This window comes from Megalobrama amblycephala, linkage group LG1, assembly GCF_018812025.1.
Source record: "Megalobrama amblycephala isolate DHTTF-2021 linkage group LG1, ASM1881202v1, whole genome shotgun sequence".
NCBI lineage: Eukaryota > Metazoa > Chordata > Actinopteri > Cypriniformes > Xenocyprididae > Megalobrama > Megalobrama amblycephala.
In genome coordinates, this window is record NC_063044.1 from 53,968,372 (window position 1) to 53,987,900 (window position 19,529).

Below are 19,529 nucleotides of genomic sequence, written 5' to 3' on the forward strand. Positions count from 1 at the left end.
TGATTATATAGTACGTAGTTAGGATTTAATATAATGGCAAAAGTCTCTGTGCAATATGATGCAGCCTGAAATAAATAACTTGAGTATGACACTTATATGATGCCAAACGTGACTAACTTTGTATCAGGCTTTAGATAGCCTACAAAATATCTATTAAATGAAAAAAATAAAAATTAGACTCTTATATGGTCAAATATTGGAATGCAGAAGATTTAGAGGCTAACATAAAAGGGCTCAGATAAGCCTCTCAAAGGAGAAAATAAAATGTTCTGCATCATGAGATAGTGTTATAATGCCACTAGAGGGCAGTGCTCCTTTTTGTTTGAACATTCCAATGTATATATTTCACTTTCCACATAAGGTACAACATGGGGCCTGAAACTCTTTTTAAAAAGTTTTGTTTTTTTTAAAAAGACCAAATACATTTTGTACATACCTATATGTCGAAAAAGGTCAGTTTGATTTGAACAGTGTTTATAGGCTAAATAATTACATTTTTACAAACTGTTAATTTAATCTGAATTACGCTATCACTTAGTATGCGCTAGCAAGTTTGACACCAGTTGATATGTAGTTATTGATACATTCACCTACTCATAAAAGCTAAATATTATCATTTATTTTATAAGCAATTAAAATGTGTTCATATTTTGAAGTTCTTTTTACTACAATTAATTCAAAACGTTTATTCTGTTTATGTGCCAGTGACGTGGATCATAAATTTCAGGATCATAAATAAAAAAATTAAAAAAATACCACTGAAAGTAACAAAAACACACATTAGTCAAATATACATTAGTTCAAGTTCAAAATATAAATATGTTAGATAACATATATTTCATAATTTATTGCTTCTGTAGAAGTGGACAAAAAAGTTCTAAACAAAAGATTTACAGTGTAATAATAACAATAATAAACATACACCAATCTGGCAACCCAGTGTTTTCACTTTCACCAAATCGTGACTACGGAAGCCCGTGCGCACGTTTTTCCAGTCACAAAAATGCAATTGGAAATGTATCCCACCGGGGTAATGTAAGGACATCTATAGGGTCGGCACGTGACGTCACGCCTCCGTATAGTTTTCCCTGCAGAGTAAAACACACAGATGTAGTGTATGACCTGCAGATTTGGGCAAACTTGCATGGATTATTCGAGACAACAGTGAGTATTTCATGCCTCCCATATAAAATGATCAAGAATCACCCACTATAGCCTCATTGAATTGTTTAGGGATTATTTTATATCGGGATTTATACAGGACCTCGGTCTGATTAAGTATGCGAGAAATATTAAAAGCATCTAACTTAACTAGGCTAACCATTTCAGGACGCAGTAAAATTCCCCAACACTAAACGCTGCTTCAAAATGCGCGAACTTTATTCGATGTTCCCGTTATCGTTCCCTGGCGGAGCAGAGTTATGAGTTCATGGCGTTCTCCCCGCGCTGCTCTATATTGGAGATCTGTCTGGCGAGACGTAGAGGCATGGCCTACTTTTTGCTCACGTATGGAAACGAGGCGGTGGCTCTTTTCGCTGTTGCTGTGCCAGCCTATGCGCAAATACATCTCGACGCTGGATAGGTCTCCTGGCATTGAGGCTGCGCCTGTGATGATCATGCGATTGAGTGACGATGGGGAGTCATGTCTAGTCTATGCATGATCAGTGGCTCTGCGCTCCGTATCCCGCTGGAAAAGAGTTCGCCGCTCGACGGCTCTGCGATCGACTCCGCGCCTATGCCCACAATGAATGGCTGTTTCCAGCGCGAGACAGACGAGGCGAGAGAGTGAAGGAGAGCGAGCGCGTCGGACTCCATTGAAACACTTTGAAACGGCCTCCAGCTAGGGGTGAGTATCCCGCCTTCGAGTCCCCGCAGCGGGTCATGTGAGGCTGCGTGACACGCGAGGACGGCGCGCGAGCGGCTGTCCTGGCATTTTGGCTGAAATCCGGTGGCTTTGAGATGTTTGGGGGGCATTGTTTTGGGGAAGGTGTGCGGTGGGGGATGGGCACAGACTAATGGTACCAACAAAAAGTTTAACCACTTCACCGACCTCACTGACATGGCTGAACGCTCGCGCTGGCAGATGTTCCGGAGTCAGATCTGGCTAATTTAAAAACCTGATTTCCGGGATGTTTTTTTTTTCATCTCTGAACCGAACGGCTCCTATTTGTGCGTTTAGTTTGAAGATACCACTTTGAGCGTGATTGTTGTTGTGGCGACGAGTAGTTAAATCGTTTTCTTATTGGCGGAGGCTAGCTGACCCCCCCTACTGTCAGCGCTGGTTCAGTCTGGCTCGCCCCCAGTTCGTGCATTTGTCCCGGGATGACCTGTTGATGTCTGTGAAATAAGATAAGGTGGGGTATCCGAACTAGCGCGAAATGGCTATGGAACATTAACTTTGAAATTCCTCGGACTGAAAAGTATGCACTTGGGTATTTAAGGATGCTAATAACCGGCTGCTCATTCAGTCGTTAGAGATTCCTGAGTGTTGCCGTTGTAATTGAGTGGCGTGGAGAACGGGGCGAACCCTCTTTTCGGCGGTGCCGCGCACGAGACGGACCCGTCTAGGCCCGAGGATGTAGGCACGCTCGCTCTCGGTGCGGTGCATTGGCAAAGACGGGACAAGAGCGGCAAACTTGCTCGTTTCGCGCGACCCTCGGTGCGTCGCGCCGTGGCGTTTCCCCCCGCTGCGTTTGTGCTCGCTCGCATGTAGGTGCTGCATTTCTCACAGAGTGGCTCATAGTGGGCGCTTTTGCCATCGTTCTTCACCCCCCTTCACGGCCCGTGCCAGTGGAGAACTCCGGACGGACGGGCAGATTGACTGACACACGGTTAGCCTGCCGCCGACACAGCCTCATAACACTGCTGTACTGGCAGGTCTGGCGGCCAAAGGTTTGCTCATTATTTTTCTTATATTCTCCTCAACTGTTATGCATTGTTGAATTAGTGTTAGGAGTTTATGCATCGTCGTATGTTCAGTGGCTGCGTCTGCACTTCTATCACACAGGCTTGGCATCCCAGTATTACACGGGATACTAAAGCTGGGCTGTTTCTTTTTCAAAACATCAGTGGTTCTCGACTGGGTCCCACTGGGGCACTTGGTAAACTTCCCCCAGTCATATTATATTTGAGTATTTTTAACTATTAAAATGCTAAATCTGCTAATAACACATGTACATGTAAATGCAATATAAATAGTGTAACGTGCATCAAGTTACTCTAATGGAAAATCAAGGACTTCACGTTTTGCCAAGCTGTCACTCAGACAGTTTGTGTGTGTGCGCAATATACAACCTTGGTGAACAAAATGTATTTTATTATTCGCCCCTCTGCTGTTTTTGTGGGGGGTTCACTCTTAAAGTGATGTTTGTCTGTTATGTTTTCTTTTCAAAAAGTTGTGGGCTAGTTGAAGCACCAAAGAAACCGCTATTTGTATTTATTTATTCTTTCCTTAAAGTAAATTACTGGTTAAATAAAGGTAACAATACTAATCACATTTGATATATATTTATAATCACAGTTTCTGTTAATAAAAAGGCTACAAGCACCTTTTGAATTTGACAATGAGAGACCTTGAAGTTACAAGGGTTGAGAACCACTGATATTTAGGGTGAATGCACGTTTGAAAGAAAGAAAAAAAGTAAATCCCTTTTTGATACGGACTGCCTAAAAGTGTCCCAGTTAACCTGAAGTTACATTATAGTCAAGGTATAGAATTTGTCATTGAGAATAAGTGCATGAAAATGGCATGAGTTTAACTGATAACTGTGAGATTACTTTTTCTTGGTGTTTTTAGACTCCAAATTCCAAAACTTAATTGGTTATTGCGTGAAAGATTCATACGGGCAGTTTGAGTTATGAGTAAAGTCTTTAAAAGGTTACCCCCCCCCACACACACACACACACCGTGATAACTATACCTAAGGTGTCCCTCTCCTCCCCCACCCCAAGGGAAAGCTTCTTAAATAAACCCTGGGCCTCTCAGTGTGTATGTGTGCCACTGCTCTCTGGCCAACTGTAAACAAGCCGTTTTGTCTGATGTCTATGGCTTGTGTGTGTGTGCATGCAAGGGAGGGGGGAGCGAGCCTGAAGTCAGACAAAGAGGGTACTTCTTTTACCACGAATGTCCTGTTAGTTCTGTGTGATCAGATCAGATTCAGTGATTTTTAATGTGATGGCTTGTGTGGGAAACATGTGGCCAGATGTTTTGCCTGCCACTGTCTAATCTTAATGTGTGAAGTATATCACATCCCAGCGTTATTCTGACGTGTTGGTTCAGCTGACATGATTTGAGGGCTGTTTTTACTTCACCGAAGTGATTGCTGAACAATAAGCCTACGATCTTTCTGTTGACGGCAAAATGTCAATCCGTACCCTTTCAGAAAGTTGTGCTACTCGTTCTGCTGAAAATATTCCCCCGCCTCCCCCAACAAATATAAGTGTTTTTGTTGCTTAAAAAGGAGGGAATTGTAAAGACCAGTTTTAAACTCTGTATCTGTAACTTAGTGCACAGCCTATTATATAGTAGAAAGTTCAGGTTTTAATGAATTTCCCCAGCAGCACGGCTGTGAGCTGTAATGATGGCTCTGCTCATGGTGTCACATTTAGCAGTAATAAGACTGACTGCAGTGTCAGTCAAAGCCCATTGTTTTCCACCCTCTTCCTCAACTATGACCTCAATCACTGGTTTAGTATCTCTCTCGCGCTCCCCCCTCTCTCCCTCCCTGATGTAGTACTGTAAAGAGTGCCATTTTATCTCTGTCTCAGCTGAATCACCATCTCATTCAGATTAGCAGTCACATCCTGCTCACAGGATTTTAGAGGCGGCTCGCCAACCCCCCCTATTATTTTTCAGAGTTTGCATGTTTTAGGCCAGTCTGCTAAAGGTGCCTACAGGCTCGTCCCTGGGGTCTTATACGTTTCACCTTTTAATATAACAGTCTGTTGCCAGTAACCGTTTGTGTCTTTGCAATAAATTGTGTTTGATTCAGTGGATTTTACTGCTTCAAAAGCAAATGATGGTTGCAATGAGTCTTAAGGGATGAACTACTGTGCTACTGAGAGAATGCTGCTGACAAAGATCTCTTTCTTTCTCTTCCATCTGTCTTTCCCTCCTTCTCTTCCTCCGGTGCTGCTCAGATTTCTCTGGTGGTGCTGGCCATAGCGCCATGGCTCAGACCCTTCAGATGGCGATCCCAAACTTCGGCAACAATGTCCTGGAGTGTTTGAACGAGCAGCGGCTACAGGGCCTGTACTGCGACGTGTCCGTGGTGGTGAAAGGGCACACCTTTAAAGCTCACCGTGCCGTGCTGGCAGCCAGCAGCTCCTACTTCCGTGACCTTTTCAACAGCAGCGCGGGCAGCAAAACCCCTACGGTGGTGGAGTTGCCCCCGGCCGTACAGCCGCAGAGCTTTCAGCAGATCCTGGCCTTCTGCTACACTGGCCGCCTCAGCATGAACGTCGGAGACCAGTTTCTGCTCATGTACACGGCTGGCTTTCTCCAGATCCAGCAGATTATGGAGAAGGGCACAGAGTTCTTCTTGAAGGTCAGCTCGCCCAGCTGCGACTCACAGGGCCTCCATACTGAAGAAACTCCTCCGTCGGAGCCTCAGAGTCCCGTCACCCAGACAGCGGCAGGGGCCGCGGCAAATGGAGGAGGTGGGGTGGTGGCTACGGCAGCCAGTCGGCCTACTTCCTGCTTGACCCCGTTGCCCCTGGTGTCTCGGGTGAAGACAGAGCAGCCGGAGGCTTCGCCATATTCTGTGGTATGCACGCCGGTGGCCAAGCGGCTCTGGGAAGGAAGCAATCGGGAAGGCGGCGGAGGCTCTGGCACAGCCGGAGGAGGAGGGATGAGGAAGGCGGCCCGGTTTTCCCAAGAGATGGCACGTGGAAGCGCCATCCAGCAGCAAAGTAGCATGGGACTTGGTATGGGTCTTGGAATGGGCACGGGGGGTCACAGTGGCGGCAGCAGCACCAATGGCAATGGCACGAACAGTGCCACTCCTGAAGGCACCAGCCCCGGTACATTGAGTGCCTATGCCAGCGATTCACCCATCTCTTACCATGACGATGAGGAAGAGGAAGAGGCGGTGGATGATGGCACTGAAGAGCAGTACAGGCAGATCTGCAACATGTACACCATGTACAGCATGTTAAACGTGGGAGCTACAGGTGAGTCCACAGCCTTGCTGCATGAAATGACTCGCTTAAAATTAGTTATATCATTACTCAATCATTATTTATGGTCATTAACTCCAACCTCATGTTGTTCCAAACCTGTATGATGACTTTTTCTTCCATGGAAAAGAACAAGTGATTTAAATACTGTACTTGTTGTCTTTCCCATGCAATTACAAAGAATGCGAAATGGAGCTTTCAAACTTAAAAAAAAAAAAAAAGCACCACAAAAGTTTTCCATATGACACTTGCACTATATTTCAAGTCTTCTGAAGCTATACAATAGCTTTGTGTGAGAATTTGACTGAAATTTTCAATTAAAAAATCAAAATTAAATGAAGAATCGATTTTTTTTTTTTTTTTTTTTTTTTTTTTTTAAATGCAATCTATTGGTCTTATTTGGAACAATTCATTCATACAAATATTCATATTTCATTTAATAAATTTTTGTAATTTTGTAATTTTTAATCAAAACGTCAACTCATTCTTCCAGTTAAATGACAGGATTGTCTCTGGTGACATATGTAGTTGATTGCAACTCCTACATCAATTCATTCAACTCCAACAACCAAGATAGAACCAAGTTCCTGCCGTACATTTATCCTCTGTTACACTCAGATGTACATCACAATAAGGATTTTTTTTTTTTCTTCTTCTTTTTTTCACAACTATTATTTGTGGTAACCTTTCCCTCCCTTGAGATCAGTTGAGATCACCGAGTCACCGATTCATGAATGAATAATTCAAACTGGTTTTGTGAATTGTATCAACCAATTCTTTGAAAATAACTGATTAAAAAAAAAAAAAATCATACACAAATCTAACATCTAATCAACTTTAATGATTTTCACTGAATAATGACACAAAAAGCCAGCTCCAGTCCCTGTTCATGATTGCATGGAAAGAAAACAACCAGAAACATGGTTAAAATGTTGTCTTCTGTGTTCCACTGAAGATTATAGAGGTTTGATGATGACAGAATTTTCATTTAAGTTTTAAAATAGCACTTCCCAAACCAGCACTTCCTTTGATCCTGTATGTGTTATAATGTATACAGGCTCCTGCTTTTTTAGGTTCCCATTTTAACAAGTTAGCTATTGTCTTCTTTCTTTTGTGCTTCTTTAAAAGGAATATCATCATAGCTAAATTCACACTTTTTGTTAAATGCTTCAACTGTTTGGAGCTCATGAATATTTTATCAGAGAGTCTTATCTTCTCTCAGACGGCATGAAAACTAAATGTGTTCTGATGCTTTTGGATTTCACAGGTCTTTTATTAGTCTTGGTCCCAAGAGGTGTGTATTATCTGTCTGTTTTTGAGAGTCAAAAGACTTGAGTGCTGGATTAATCTTCACGACTGTCTAGACTGCGTGAGTCGAGATCACGGTTTTGTCTTCACACTTTCTCTACTCTCCATAAACTTCCTTTCTCTTTTTCTTTTTTCTCGTCTTCAGCGGGCGAGCGTGTGGAGGCCCTCCCGGACCACTCAGAGACGCGGCCTAGGATGCGCGGCCGACAGGATCTCGCCTCTCTCCCTGCCGAGCTCATCGCTCAGATCGGCAACCGCTGTCATCCTAAACTTTACGAGGAAGGTGACCCTGCAGAGAAACTGGAGCTAGTTTCAGGTCTGAGTCTGATCATTGTACCACAACTGATAAACTAAAACGTCTTGAGTCAGAGGTGTATTATAATGGAATAAGTCATTCTTTTGTTATTCAAGCGATCGTCATGTCACCCTGTATACGCTGTAAGAAAACATCTGCCGAGAAAATAATGTTTATCTATAGAAGAAACAAATAGGGAGTATAACCGGCATCATACAACTGAGTCATGTTCAATAGCCCATGAAAAGCGTGGTGATTGATAGGCCAACCGTGTTTGGAGAAGCTGTGTTTTGGTATTGTGGTGGAGAACAGGTTTTGTTGAGTGACTGTAAGGTAATGGAGGCTTTTATGAGCTGTAAAGCGTAGCCTTAAGTGACTGTGAGCTGTCCGACTGGAACTGTTCAGTACACATAACAGAGGAATTCCGCTAATCGCTGGAACTTTATTTAAACAGCAGTCGCATATATAAACATGCAGCTCAAAGTGCTTTACAAATATGATAAAAGAAAGCATTCGAACAAGACCAGACATGAAGCAATATAAAGTGGAAAATGAAATGAGGAATTGAAACAGGACGAGAAGACTAACGATAAAAAGGTCTTTGGGAAAAAATGTCATCAGAAAGTCATTAAATGATGAACAAATACAAAAGCGCTAGAGGAGTGAAAAGCAAAAATGGAAATGAGACAAAAATGTTTAATTAAGAGCATGATGGAAAATAAGCTTTTGAATGAATTTGAAATGTTGTTTTAGTATAGCCCCCATCTAATGGAGGCAGGTTTTGTTTTTTGAATTATAATGACTGGCAACTGTTTTGACTTTTCATCCATATTCCTGGAAAACTGTGCAAGCCAGTGCTTGATGATCAGACACACAAACAGCCAGTCAATCTTATAAGTGTGTGTGTGTGTATACAGTGTAAAGTGTAAGAATATGGTGAAAATGCAATTTACTCCAATTAACTCGTTTCCAGGTTTTAAATGTGAATTATTGCACCTTTAGACCCCACTGTATATATATATACTACCATTTAAAAGTTCGGGTCAATAAGATTTTTTCTTTTTAAATGGAAGAAATAAATTCTTGATTTCAGCAAAGACACTTTAAATTGATCAGAAGTGACCATAAAGACATTTATAATGAATTTACAAAGATATTACATAGTGAATCACATTTTAAAAATATATTCAATTAGAAAAGTTATTTTAAATTGTAGTATTTTACAATCACTGTAGATTTGATCAAATTAATGCAGTCTTGTTGAGCATTTTCTTTCAAAACTAAAACTCTCCCAACGTTTAAACAGCAGTTTATGTGCATGTTATAGCATGAGATAAGTTGTTTCATGCCATTTTACTTTTTATTTGGAGCCGATCGATTATTCAGTTCGTGAGTTATTTGTGTTCTCAACTTTGCTGTTTAAGCCCAAAATATATATATATATATATATATATATTTTAACTAGTATCTGGTGACTGGCTGATAAGAAAGTGATAAGAATTTTAAAAATGAAGAGATTCCTAACTCGGATGCCGCCTGATATGATTTATTTATATAGAATTCTGTATTTGATCCACAAATGGATGCAGTAGAACAACAGACATATTTGAAGCCATAGGTGCAGAAAAGCTACATAAATAGAAAACAGTTGTTAATGCAACAGTCACTGCTTAAACTTCATGGGTCACGGTCAGTACTAAAACACATGAATGATCTTTAGCGCTAATAAGGAGAGCTGAATTTCTTTCTGAGCATTCTGTTATTAGTATTCATTCGTTTAGTATTCATTTTTGGGATTTAAATGCTTTCATGCAAACCGATGAGTCATAAAGAATTTGTCAGTCTTTCAATAAGTGTCTGCTTATATAGCTTGAGTTCATTAATATGAATAAAGTTTCGCACCTTTTAAGCGTGATTCGTGTATTTTGTCCACAGGCACCAGTGTGTACATTTCACGAGCTCAGCTGATGAACTGTCATGTCAGTGCAGGGACCAGACACAAAGTCCTTCTGAGGAGGCTGCTGGCTGCTTTCTTCGATAGGTAAGTCTGAGAAACATTAAAGATGTCTTTCATAATAGAGGGTACGCATTGACGTCACTTTCCTGTCGGACTGAGTGGCAAAAGAGCCTGCTGCATGACTGGATTTAATAGGGGAAACTGCGAAAACGCGAGTAAAACATGAATAAAACAAATGATTAAACTAAACGTAGTGTTTCTTACAATTTACCAAAGATTCAGTAATCCATGAATATTGACATGCAGCCAGGATTCGTGTTTCCTGACATGTATGATTTCGCCGCTGGGGAAATGCATAAAGCAAATTTGCCTGTGAACGCTTTATAAATACTATATAAGTGATCACCCGAATTTACACCTACTTATATCAATGTTCTATATATCGTCCAGCCCTAAAACTTCTATATTTTTGTCCGTGTTTATTTAAACACCCAATTGTGCAGAATATAAGATGGTAAATATTTAATCGATGAGCTGTCAATATATTTTATACCAATACAATAAATATGGTATGAGTTTACCCCAGAATTCAATATATTGACACAAAATGATAACTGCCATTCCACGTTTCTCTGCCTGGAGTCCAGTTGTTTCTGTGAATTGCAGCAATCCATTGCTTCTCTTTTCTGTAGTTTTCGGCAGTCTGTAAAAAATATACCTCAGATTTCTTGTCAAATCTATTTGTACAGTCAGTCGCAAAGCTCTTTCCCATTTTAGATGTGTTTTGTGTGCTTTTCGCAGCATTCACTGAATGCTTTTTCGCTGTCTTTTTGCCACTTAGTGGGCGTAACCGCAGTCACTTTGGCCGATGGTGACATCACATGCCTCTATAGTGAAAGTGTATGGCATCTAACTTTGCTGTTTCTGTATGACACACAGGAGCACTCTGGCCAACAGTTGTGGAACCGGCATCCGTTCCTCCACCAATGACCCCAGCCGTAAGCCGCTGGACAGCCGAGTGTTGCACGCAGTCAAGTGTGAGTTCCTGTTCTTTTATATCTGATACTCGGAGCACATCATTTTTGTACATATTAAGGCCTAAGTTACACTAAGTATGATAAAGTTTTAATAATCCTTCTACGAGGATAGCGAAATCCAGACCAGAGCTATAACAACAACAACAACAACAACACAGAGGAATTACATAGTTGGAATCATTTTCAGAACAGTTTCTTCCAGCTGATGGATGATAAAAATATTAATACCCAGTCAGAATCCACCTGACTTCAAGAGCATTTAAAGCAGCAGATAACGACTGCAGTTAATGTTATAGGGATAAATTTATATATATATATATATATATATATATATATATATATATATATATATATATATATATATATATATATATATATTCACAATACAAAAATGCAACAATATGTATTGCAAATAGCCACAATATGTATCATGTATAGTTCAAAAATTAAAATTTTAATTTAGATATATTTAATTTAGGCTTTTATTCAAATATTAAGTAATGATCAATGCCACATACAGAGAGCACATCAAATATGGTAAACCTGGAAGGCTTTTATTTGAGCTTCCATGTTAATGAAAAAAATACAGTATTTAAAACTTTCAATATATGTAGGGACAGAGTGCATATGTGTCTAACATAATTCTGTATTTTTGGCATGTATAAATGCATAACATTCACAGAGGCTTAGTTGAAAGATTAACACATTTTACAGTTGAAACCTGATGAACAAACATTGCTTGATCAATCACAAACTTTCTAATTAGATAAGTAACAAAAATAGTGCAGAACCTGAAATATTTCTGAAGCAATTTTCCCTAAAATTTGTTTTAAAGGGTTAGTTCACCCAAAAATTAATTTTTTGTCATTAATTACTCACCCTCATGTCGTTCCACACCCGTAAGACCTTCATTCATCTTCAGAACATAAATTAATATATCTTTGATGAAATCCGAGGGTTTCTGAAGCACACATGGGCAGCAACGACATTGCACCTTTTGAGGTCCAGAAAGGTATTAAAGACATCGTTAAAATAGTCAACATGACTACAGTGGTTCAACCTTAATGTTATGAAGTGACGAGAATACTTTTTGTGTGCAAAAACGAAACAAAAATAATGACTTTAACAATTTGAACTGTTGTCATACGCAGTTGACGTAGTGAACTCAGTGTAGAGCCATGTTCATTATTGGCTGATGCTGTTCATGTGAGCAGCACGTCACATGCGTGTAATGCTGATGCAGGAGCCGGACAATAATGAGCCGGCGTTCGGACGTAGAACACTGTGGCGCTAAACTGCGTTCACTACTATTTTAACAATGTCTTTAATACCTTTCCGGACCTTAAACGGTGCAATGACGTTGCTGCCTATGTGTGGATCAGATACCCCTTGTATTTTATCAAAAATATCTTCATTTGTGTTCCGAATATGAATGAAGGTCCTACAGGTGTGGGGACAACATGAGGGTGAGTACTTAATGACAGAAATGTAATTTTTGGGTGTACTAACCTTTTAAATTTGTTAAAATCATACAAGTTATTTTATTTTCAGGTTTAAATTAGACTTTGAATAACATATTTTCAATGTGACCCTACTGCACGGAGTTTGCACATCACCGTCATTGTGCCGTGTGGAATGTTTAATAAGACGTGATGCAAAGCGGTTTGTCAGAGGTGTGCGCTTTCATTGACTTGCGCAGTTTAATTCTGACGCTTTATTAGTATTTATAGCTCATAACTAAATACCCAGGTAAAAAAAAAAAGTACATTTCCATAATGTACTTAAAGTGCTCTATTTTTGCACACCAATTTTGTACTTGATATACTAAAACTTCTTCTTTTAGTACTTCTTAAGATAGTCTTAAGAACATCTAAGTGTACTCGACTGTGCTATTTTGAGACGCTATGAATATGAACTAAAATGTGCTTTTAACACACTATCTCTGTATTTAAAAAAAATTATTTAGTTACCACTTTTAGTACACAAATAGGGCTAATCAGTCTTACTTTTAGGATTCAAATTAGACCAACTATATTTTTATGTAACAGACTTAAAAAATGACCAGTCTTGAAGAAACAAATTGGATAACTAAAAGTTGTAAGACTAGCAGCCACAGTACTTTTTGTTAACTGTTCATCATATGTTTTAGAAGTAAACATAAGAGAATTTTTTTTTAACTTTTATTTTGTTTAAAATATTGTGAGATCAGTATTGTATATTCAACTGAATCGTGATGCCAAAAAAACATTATCATGTATGGGTGTGGACGCTATAATTATCGTTTTAGTTATCATTCTTGGTGTGAATGTGCCTTTAGAAATGACTCCCTCCCATATGTCAACAGTTTACTGCCAGAACTTCGCCACCAGCTTTAAGGAGAGCGAGATGAACGCCATTGCAGCGGACATGTGCACTAACGCTCGGCGCGTGGTGAGGAAGAGCTGGATCCCTAAGCTGAAGCTACTGATGGCGGAAGGTGACGCCTATGCCAATTTCCTTCCCGACAGCATCAAGATGGAAGCAGACGGCCTCAGCGGCGAGCCTACCTTTGAGACCGCAAGCCTGGAGGGCGGCGCTTCGGTGGAGACCGGGGGATCCTCGGGCGAGTCTCTGCAGGGTGTGGGCGGAGACAACGGCACTTTGTTTCAGTGAGCGACCCGGCGAGGAAAGCCCTGCCCCATCCCCTCTGCCGCCCCACCTCCTTCCCGCCTCCCACACCGCTGCGTGACTCTGGGCTCTGCTGCTTTTGCCTGGGATGGGAAAGGGAGAGTCGGGTAGGAGACTGGAGGAGATAGCACGGTCTAGTGTCGGGAGGAACACGGGGGTTTATGCCAGGGGCGCCATTTTCTTTTCAATCATTTTTGTTTTTGCTGAATAACCCTCTTTTGCACAGAAGATCCCCTTTGCCTCCATGCTCGGCAAGTAAATCTAGTCACCGATGCTATAGGAATACATAATTAGGACCAGGCAAAGTTATTGCGACGGGAGGCCCGAGGTTCCCTGATCTCACTCTACTGAATTTGAATGTATTAGTTTGTAGCACCTGGCTATGTCAGACTAGCCGATTGTATTTGGCCCAGGAGAGAGACAGGAAAAATGCTTGTCATAAGATCTAAAGGAACAGCAGATGGAGAAAGTAGTGAGGGAGGAGAGGAGAAGGAGAAGTAGGTGGCATATTCTGTCTCTCGTTCTGTCTAAAATGGAAAGAATCTGATATCCTCCTCTCCTTCCATTCCTCCCAAAATATATGTGGGATCTTAGTCTGCCACATTCTTTGTTTTTTATGTCGCTGTTTTTTCCTTTCCCCTTCTACTTGTTCCACTGTGTGTGATTTATATGAATCCAGAGTTGATGAAAGATGATTAAGGACTGTAAAGGATAAAAATATATTTATCTGCTCACACCTTTAGAGCTTGAGAGAGAGGGATTGTTTTAAAATCTCTGTTTTTGTTAGTTTTTTTGTTTTCTTAAATGGTTCTAAAGAGACACTTGTTATTGGGCTTTAAATGGAAATAGTGAGAATAATGAGGAATATTTTTGCATAAGGAGTATCTTACATTTCAAAGGCTGGTGCTTGGCTTGTATCTGGATTACGGTCATTTCCGTAGCTGAATTCGATTGGCCGTTTTTACCAGTGGTGCATGACATCTCATTGATTTAAAGGGATAGTTTATTCAAAAAATGAAAAATTCTGTCATCATTTATTCACCCTTATGTTAATCCAAATCTGCATGATGTTATATCTTCTGTGAACACAAAAGAAAAGTCAGGGTTTTTTTTCCATTCACTGAAAGGCAATGGGATTCAGTGGTAACTTCCAAACCCCACTGACTTTCATTGTTTACACAAAAACAGTTGAAACATTCTTTAAAATATCTTCTTTTGTGTTCCATACAGTTTTAGAACAACACGAGGGTGAGTAAATGATGACAATCGGATAAACTATCCCTTTTTAAGAGAAAAGAAAAAGTGTGTAGGACATAAAAACTAAGTGTTTTTAGTGTGTAAACCTTTTAGCTTTCTTCCCCCATTATCGCACACAAACTTGCTTTTACAGCCCAGGGGGAAAGAAGGTTGTGCTTTTTATTGTTAGTCACTTTACTGTCTTAAGGTTTGGGCCTGACTTTGTGTGTGTTTGGGAGTGGAGGAGGGTTTACATTGCTTGTGTCCCAGGAGAGGAGGAGCAGAATGATTAAGTCTCTCCATGTTGCCCATGTCCCTGTTTGGGCAGCTGTGTGTACGTGTGTGAGTCTGTGCTCGCTTAGGCAAGCATGTGTGTGTCCGCACAAGTCACCATCTGTATACATTCCTTGCACATAGTTGGCACTGTGTATTTGCATGTGGGTGATGTGTTGATTCGGGGATTTAGGGTATGTTTGTTTCTGCGTCTGAGGGGTCTCGTACGGATGCTTTTAAGGAAATTCGGCCTTCTGAAGGTTTGCCATAACCTGTGAACCTTTGCATATTCCAGATTTCCATCAGGATTTGAATGGGATTGCATGTGATGTCTTAATGTGCACTCAGGCATGGGTTTTATATGCACATGCCTCGCAAAAACAGAAATACGATACTTTAGGCAATTTTAATATTTCATGCCCGAGTTATTAGGCCGTGTGTGTTTGTATAAGTCATGTTTTTTTTGTTTTTTTTTTTGTGCGTCTGACCTCCTGGGACACATACAGTAGCCGCCCCCTTTCTGACAGAGGAAATGGACCTCTTTGCACCTTTTCGTAGACTGAACTAGAGCCTTTTGCACCTTTTTGTAGAGGAGAGTGGTGGATTCTGCACCTTTTTTGTAGAGCGTAATCGATGGTTTTTGGACTAAACTTCGTGGATGTGTATGTGTCGGTATCTGGCCCAGAACAGGATGCACCCCTGCGTCTGCGGCCAACCGTGTTGAATACTGATGTAAATATCGAAGAGACTGTTGAACAGATTTTGACCACGTTTTTAACAGTTTGTTCGTCTTTTTATTTGATGGCTTACATTAGGTCTTTCACCCCTCTTGTTTTAGCTCATGTTTTTTTTTTTCTTTTATTTGCATAACCAAGTCTGGCTTACCTGCTGTTTGTATATCTGGAAATTGTAGTTTTCTTGTTTTGTTTTAAGGCTTTAGAGTCGTAGCAAAGAAAGTGAACTCCTGGCAAGTTTACGTCTTAAATGCAGTCTGGTTCGGGTCTGACCGGTGACCTCTTTTCTTTTCTTTTCTTTTCTTTTGGACCAGAAGACAATAATGCTTCTAGTGTAGAAATGTATAACATTCGCCAATCATTCGAAATCAGCATCTGGGAATGTGCATGCATCATTTCGTTCTCCGTTTCATTTCTCCTTTCTTTTAGCAGACCACGTGTACTGTATTTACTTTTCAACTACTACTAATTCAAGGTGAAAGAGTTGACTTGCCAAGTTTTTTAAGGATACAATATAGAGTTGTTTGACTGATGATAGAGTACTGAGTATTTTTTCATTTCTTTTTATCGACTAAAGTGCTGGTGAGGGATGAACTGGTGCTATGTGTGCTATTCTTTAGATGTTAAAGGCCTGCTGGGTCACTGGTGCCTTTTCAGGAGGACTGTGGGAGACAGACTGCGCGTGTATATGGGTGGGGCGTGGAGTGGCGGCGCTCCTCTCTCTCCTCTCGCCGGCTATGACTGTGCCAGTGTTTATGCGTCCTCCATTTTGATGGCACAGATCACATATGCTGCATGCGTCGCTGGAGAGGAACCGCTGTGTCCATGCGCCACCTGCTGTCTGTGTGTTGTTACTGCGGCTTAAATTTACTACTTCCAGTCAACACCAGGGGGTGTCATAACTGAGAAAGATGACTTTTAGTGGCTACAAAAGATGGCCTTTCTCCTTCTGGGAAGTTGAAGGTGACGTGTGTAATTTTATTTTAATGTTAAAATACTAAAAGTAAGCCATTCGATGGTTGATTTTTTTTTTTCCCCCGAAAGGTGTAACACTGTGGCTCTGTGGCGCTATCAAAAAGTTGCTCTGTTTGTTTGAGCATCACAACCAGCCCGAAAGAGCAACAACCCATGGTGTGAGTTTGAAATCATTATTTTTGTGATTCCTTTTCAAATTACACACTTCACCTTTTAAAGGATTATTTTTATTTAGGGAAAACTTAAGTCTAGTCCTGGTATGAAAGGTTTCCGAAGGCAAGTATATAGTGGGAATGAAGGGACCAGTGTTGATCAGAAAAGGCCGGGATGTCCATATCACGCTGCCTATCTGTCTGCTCTCTGTGCCCGAGTAAAGCACCTTTTTCTGGGGTTCGCGTTCCTAAACGGGCTCCCCGGCACCTTGCAATTCAGTCTGACTGTGTCACGGAGCGCGGAGAGCAGATAGATGGCTGACGCCTGTGAGCGTGCGAGTTTAACTGCCCATAAGTCTTGTCATTCTTCCTTGTAACACAGTTTGTTGGGGTACAGTGCATTGTAGATCATTGTGAATTTGTAACCTGGTGGATCGCTGACAGCATGCGAGAGAGAGTATGGAGCGGTGTACTAAAAATTGAACTCTTTTTATAAATAGTGACTGTCTCTCCTCTCTGCAAAGGCAGAAACTGGACCCGTCTGTTTTGAAGCAACGGACTGGCTGCATTTTTGCAGGTTTTCCTTTAGCTTGCAGTTTTTGCTACATTTTTTGTCAACCTAAGCCTCTTTACCCAGAATGCAGCACTGCTATTCCACTCTAAATAACAGACATGCCACATAAAGATACTCTCACCTCTTTCTGTGCGAGTTGCGTTCTCTTTCAGCACACCCCAACACTCTGCTTTCAGTCTTTTTCCCTGAAATAAGATGATGATGATGATGATTATAACCCAACTTTGCAAACGTTTTGGTAAAGTAACGTGTGACTGCTCGACAAATTGATGTCCGGACATGGTATCACGAATTACAGAGAAATACAGACAGGATGGGGGATGACATCAGCTCGCTTGAACACTCAAAACAACAAACTGGTTGTGAACCTTTTTTTTTTTTTTTACGATGCAGTGTCTCACTTTCTATGACTACATCCCTATACAAATCTATATACTGTATATTACATAGAAGCACTAATGAAGTTTGATTGTTAGTCGTGCACTCTCAGCATGAGTTGTAACCCATACCCAGCTGTGCTCATGCACTGACTCTGTAACGCCAGTGCTCATCCACTCCATTCTGTCTGTGTTCAAAGTGCCAATAACTTTGTGAATCCCTAACTGTGACCCAATATTATCAAAAGTAATTGCACATTAACTACTGTAAAAATGAGTAAGAGAAAAGTCAAAGGATACAGCTGAATATCTTAATAAAAGTTTGTAACAAAGCTTTTTGTCTTTGGCTCTTTATTATTCTTTATTATTTATTTTAGAAAACAATACCTTTTATCTTAATATATTTGCTTCTTAAATAAATGTAGTTTAAGATTTATAGATATTTGCACTGGAAAAAAGATAAATATACGGAGTAAGAATTTAAGCATTTTAATCATTTACAAAAAGTCATCTTGCAGCCCCTCTGGAAGTCTGGTGAGGCCATCTGGTTGAAAACCACTGCTAATATGTACATAGTAGTATGTTTAACATGGACTTTAATCGCAGTCCTTCAGGAGTGATACACCTTGACTAAAAATAGAGGTCTTCACTGAAAACAAGCAGCCACTGTTAAGTGAATTCAAGCTAATAATTTACTTAAAAATAACTATTGATTGTCTTTTTAAGGCACATGACTTTTGTAGGTTTACTTCAGCCAACACTGCACCACAATTTTAAGTCGAAAACTGGATGCATAGATTTCAATTAAGTCTTGCTTCGAAATAACTCAATGCACTCTTTTCTTGTATCAGGATATTCAGTATTGTCATGTGGACCTTGGGAGGTTATTGAGAGCTTATTAATCACAAAAGGCCCTGAACTGTAGCTTTACCTGATCACTGAAAAATACATGGACCTTTCTTAACACAACCTGCTCATATATGCAATCCAGAAACTAAGTTTTAGAGCATAATTTGACATTTTATCATTATTTGATTTATTTATTTTTTAATCCCATTGAATAGATCAACTGCCTCTTTGATCTCCAAAAAAATATATAAGTTTTAGCAGGTTTATCATGTTGTATGAATAACGTAAGTCTAATAACATATCTCGTCTCATGTGTCACCTCTAATTTTACAGTTCCCTCGTCCAAAAACTAAACTGAATGTGGACTTAAACAACATCTGGAAGTCTAACCTTTTTATAAAATGGTGTTGTTACACGTTTTACGCGAAAACAGCTGGATCCACCCGTAAATGGGCAGAGGAAGCTTGACGCGCTCGTGTCGTGTGAGGTTATTGGCTATGACGAAATCTCTTGAAGCAAATAAGGTAACAGGAAGTAGCCTGAACAGCCCACGCACCATGGGTTTTCCATAGAGCGGACCAACTAGCGGATGTTCCTTATATGGGCATAAGAGAATGAGGAAGCTAACAATATCCATGGGAATAAAATTATCTATTAACCCAGGCTAGAAAAAGGGCAAAGACCTCTTTTGCGTTTGTCATTGTGTTGTATTGGCGAGTATTATATTATATTATATATTTTAGTTAAAAATGCAATTATTTAAAATAAAATGTACTATAATACAATCAGAAAAATCAGAATATTACAATTCATTGACGTTTACTTCAGTGTTTCCATTTTTAAAAGGTCATTGCTAGTAATATTGATGATTAATTTAGTACTTAATCTTCAAAACAATTTTCTGACTCATAACATGAG

General features: G+C 40.2%; 2 protein-coding genes across 6 annotated transcripts in view; one reads left to right on the forward strand and one right to left on the reverse strand.

Annotated features, from left to right (window-relative positions):
* Positions 1-19,529, reverse strand: part of LOC125274624 (polymeric immunoglobulin receptor-like) — an 859,185-nt gene that overhangs the window by 554,842 nt on the left and 284,814 nt on the right. The window lies entirely within an intron of this gene.
* Positions 1,018-18,094, forward strand: LOC125274652 (nucleus accumbens-associated protein 1). Of its 3 annotated transcripts, none has more exons than XM_048201054.1 (6): positions 1,018-1,164; positions 5,140-6,171; positions 7,631-7,801; positions 9,716-9,821; positions 10,677-10,774; positions 13,119-18,094. In XM_048201054.1, the coding sequence occupies exons 2-6, from the start codon at positions 5,169-5,171 to the stop codon at positions 13,424-13,426; spliced, it is 1,686 nt and encodes a 561-aa protein (XP_048057011.1). In that variant the 5' UTR covers positions 1,018-1,164; positions 5,140-5,168; the 3' UTR covers positions 13,427-18,094. The 3 variants fall into 3 exon arrangements, with proteins under 3 accessions (XP_048057011.1, XP_048056994.1, XP_048057002.1); XM_048201037.1 differs by lacking the exon at positions 1,018-1,164 and adding an exon at positions 1,384-1,846; XM_048201045.1 differs by lacking the exon at positions 1,018-1,164 and adding an exon at positions 1,865-2,892.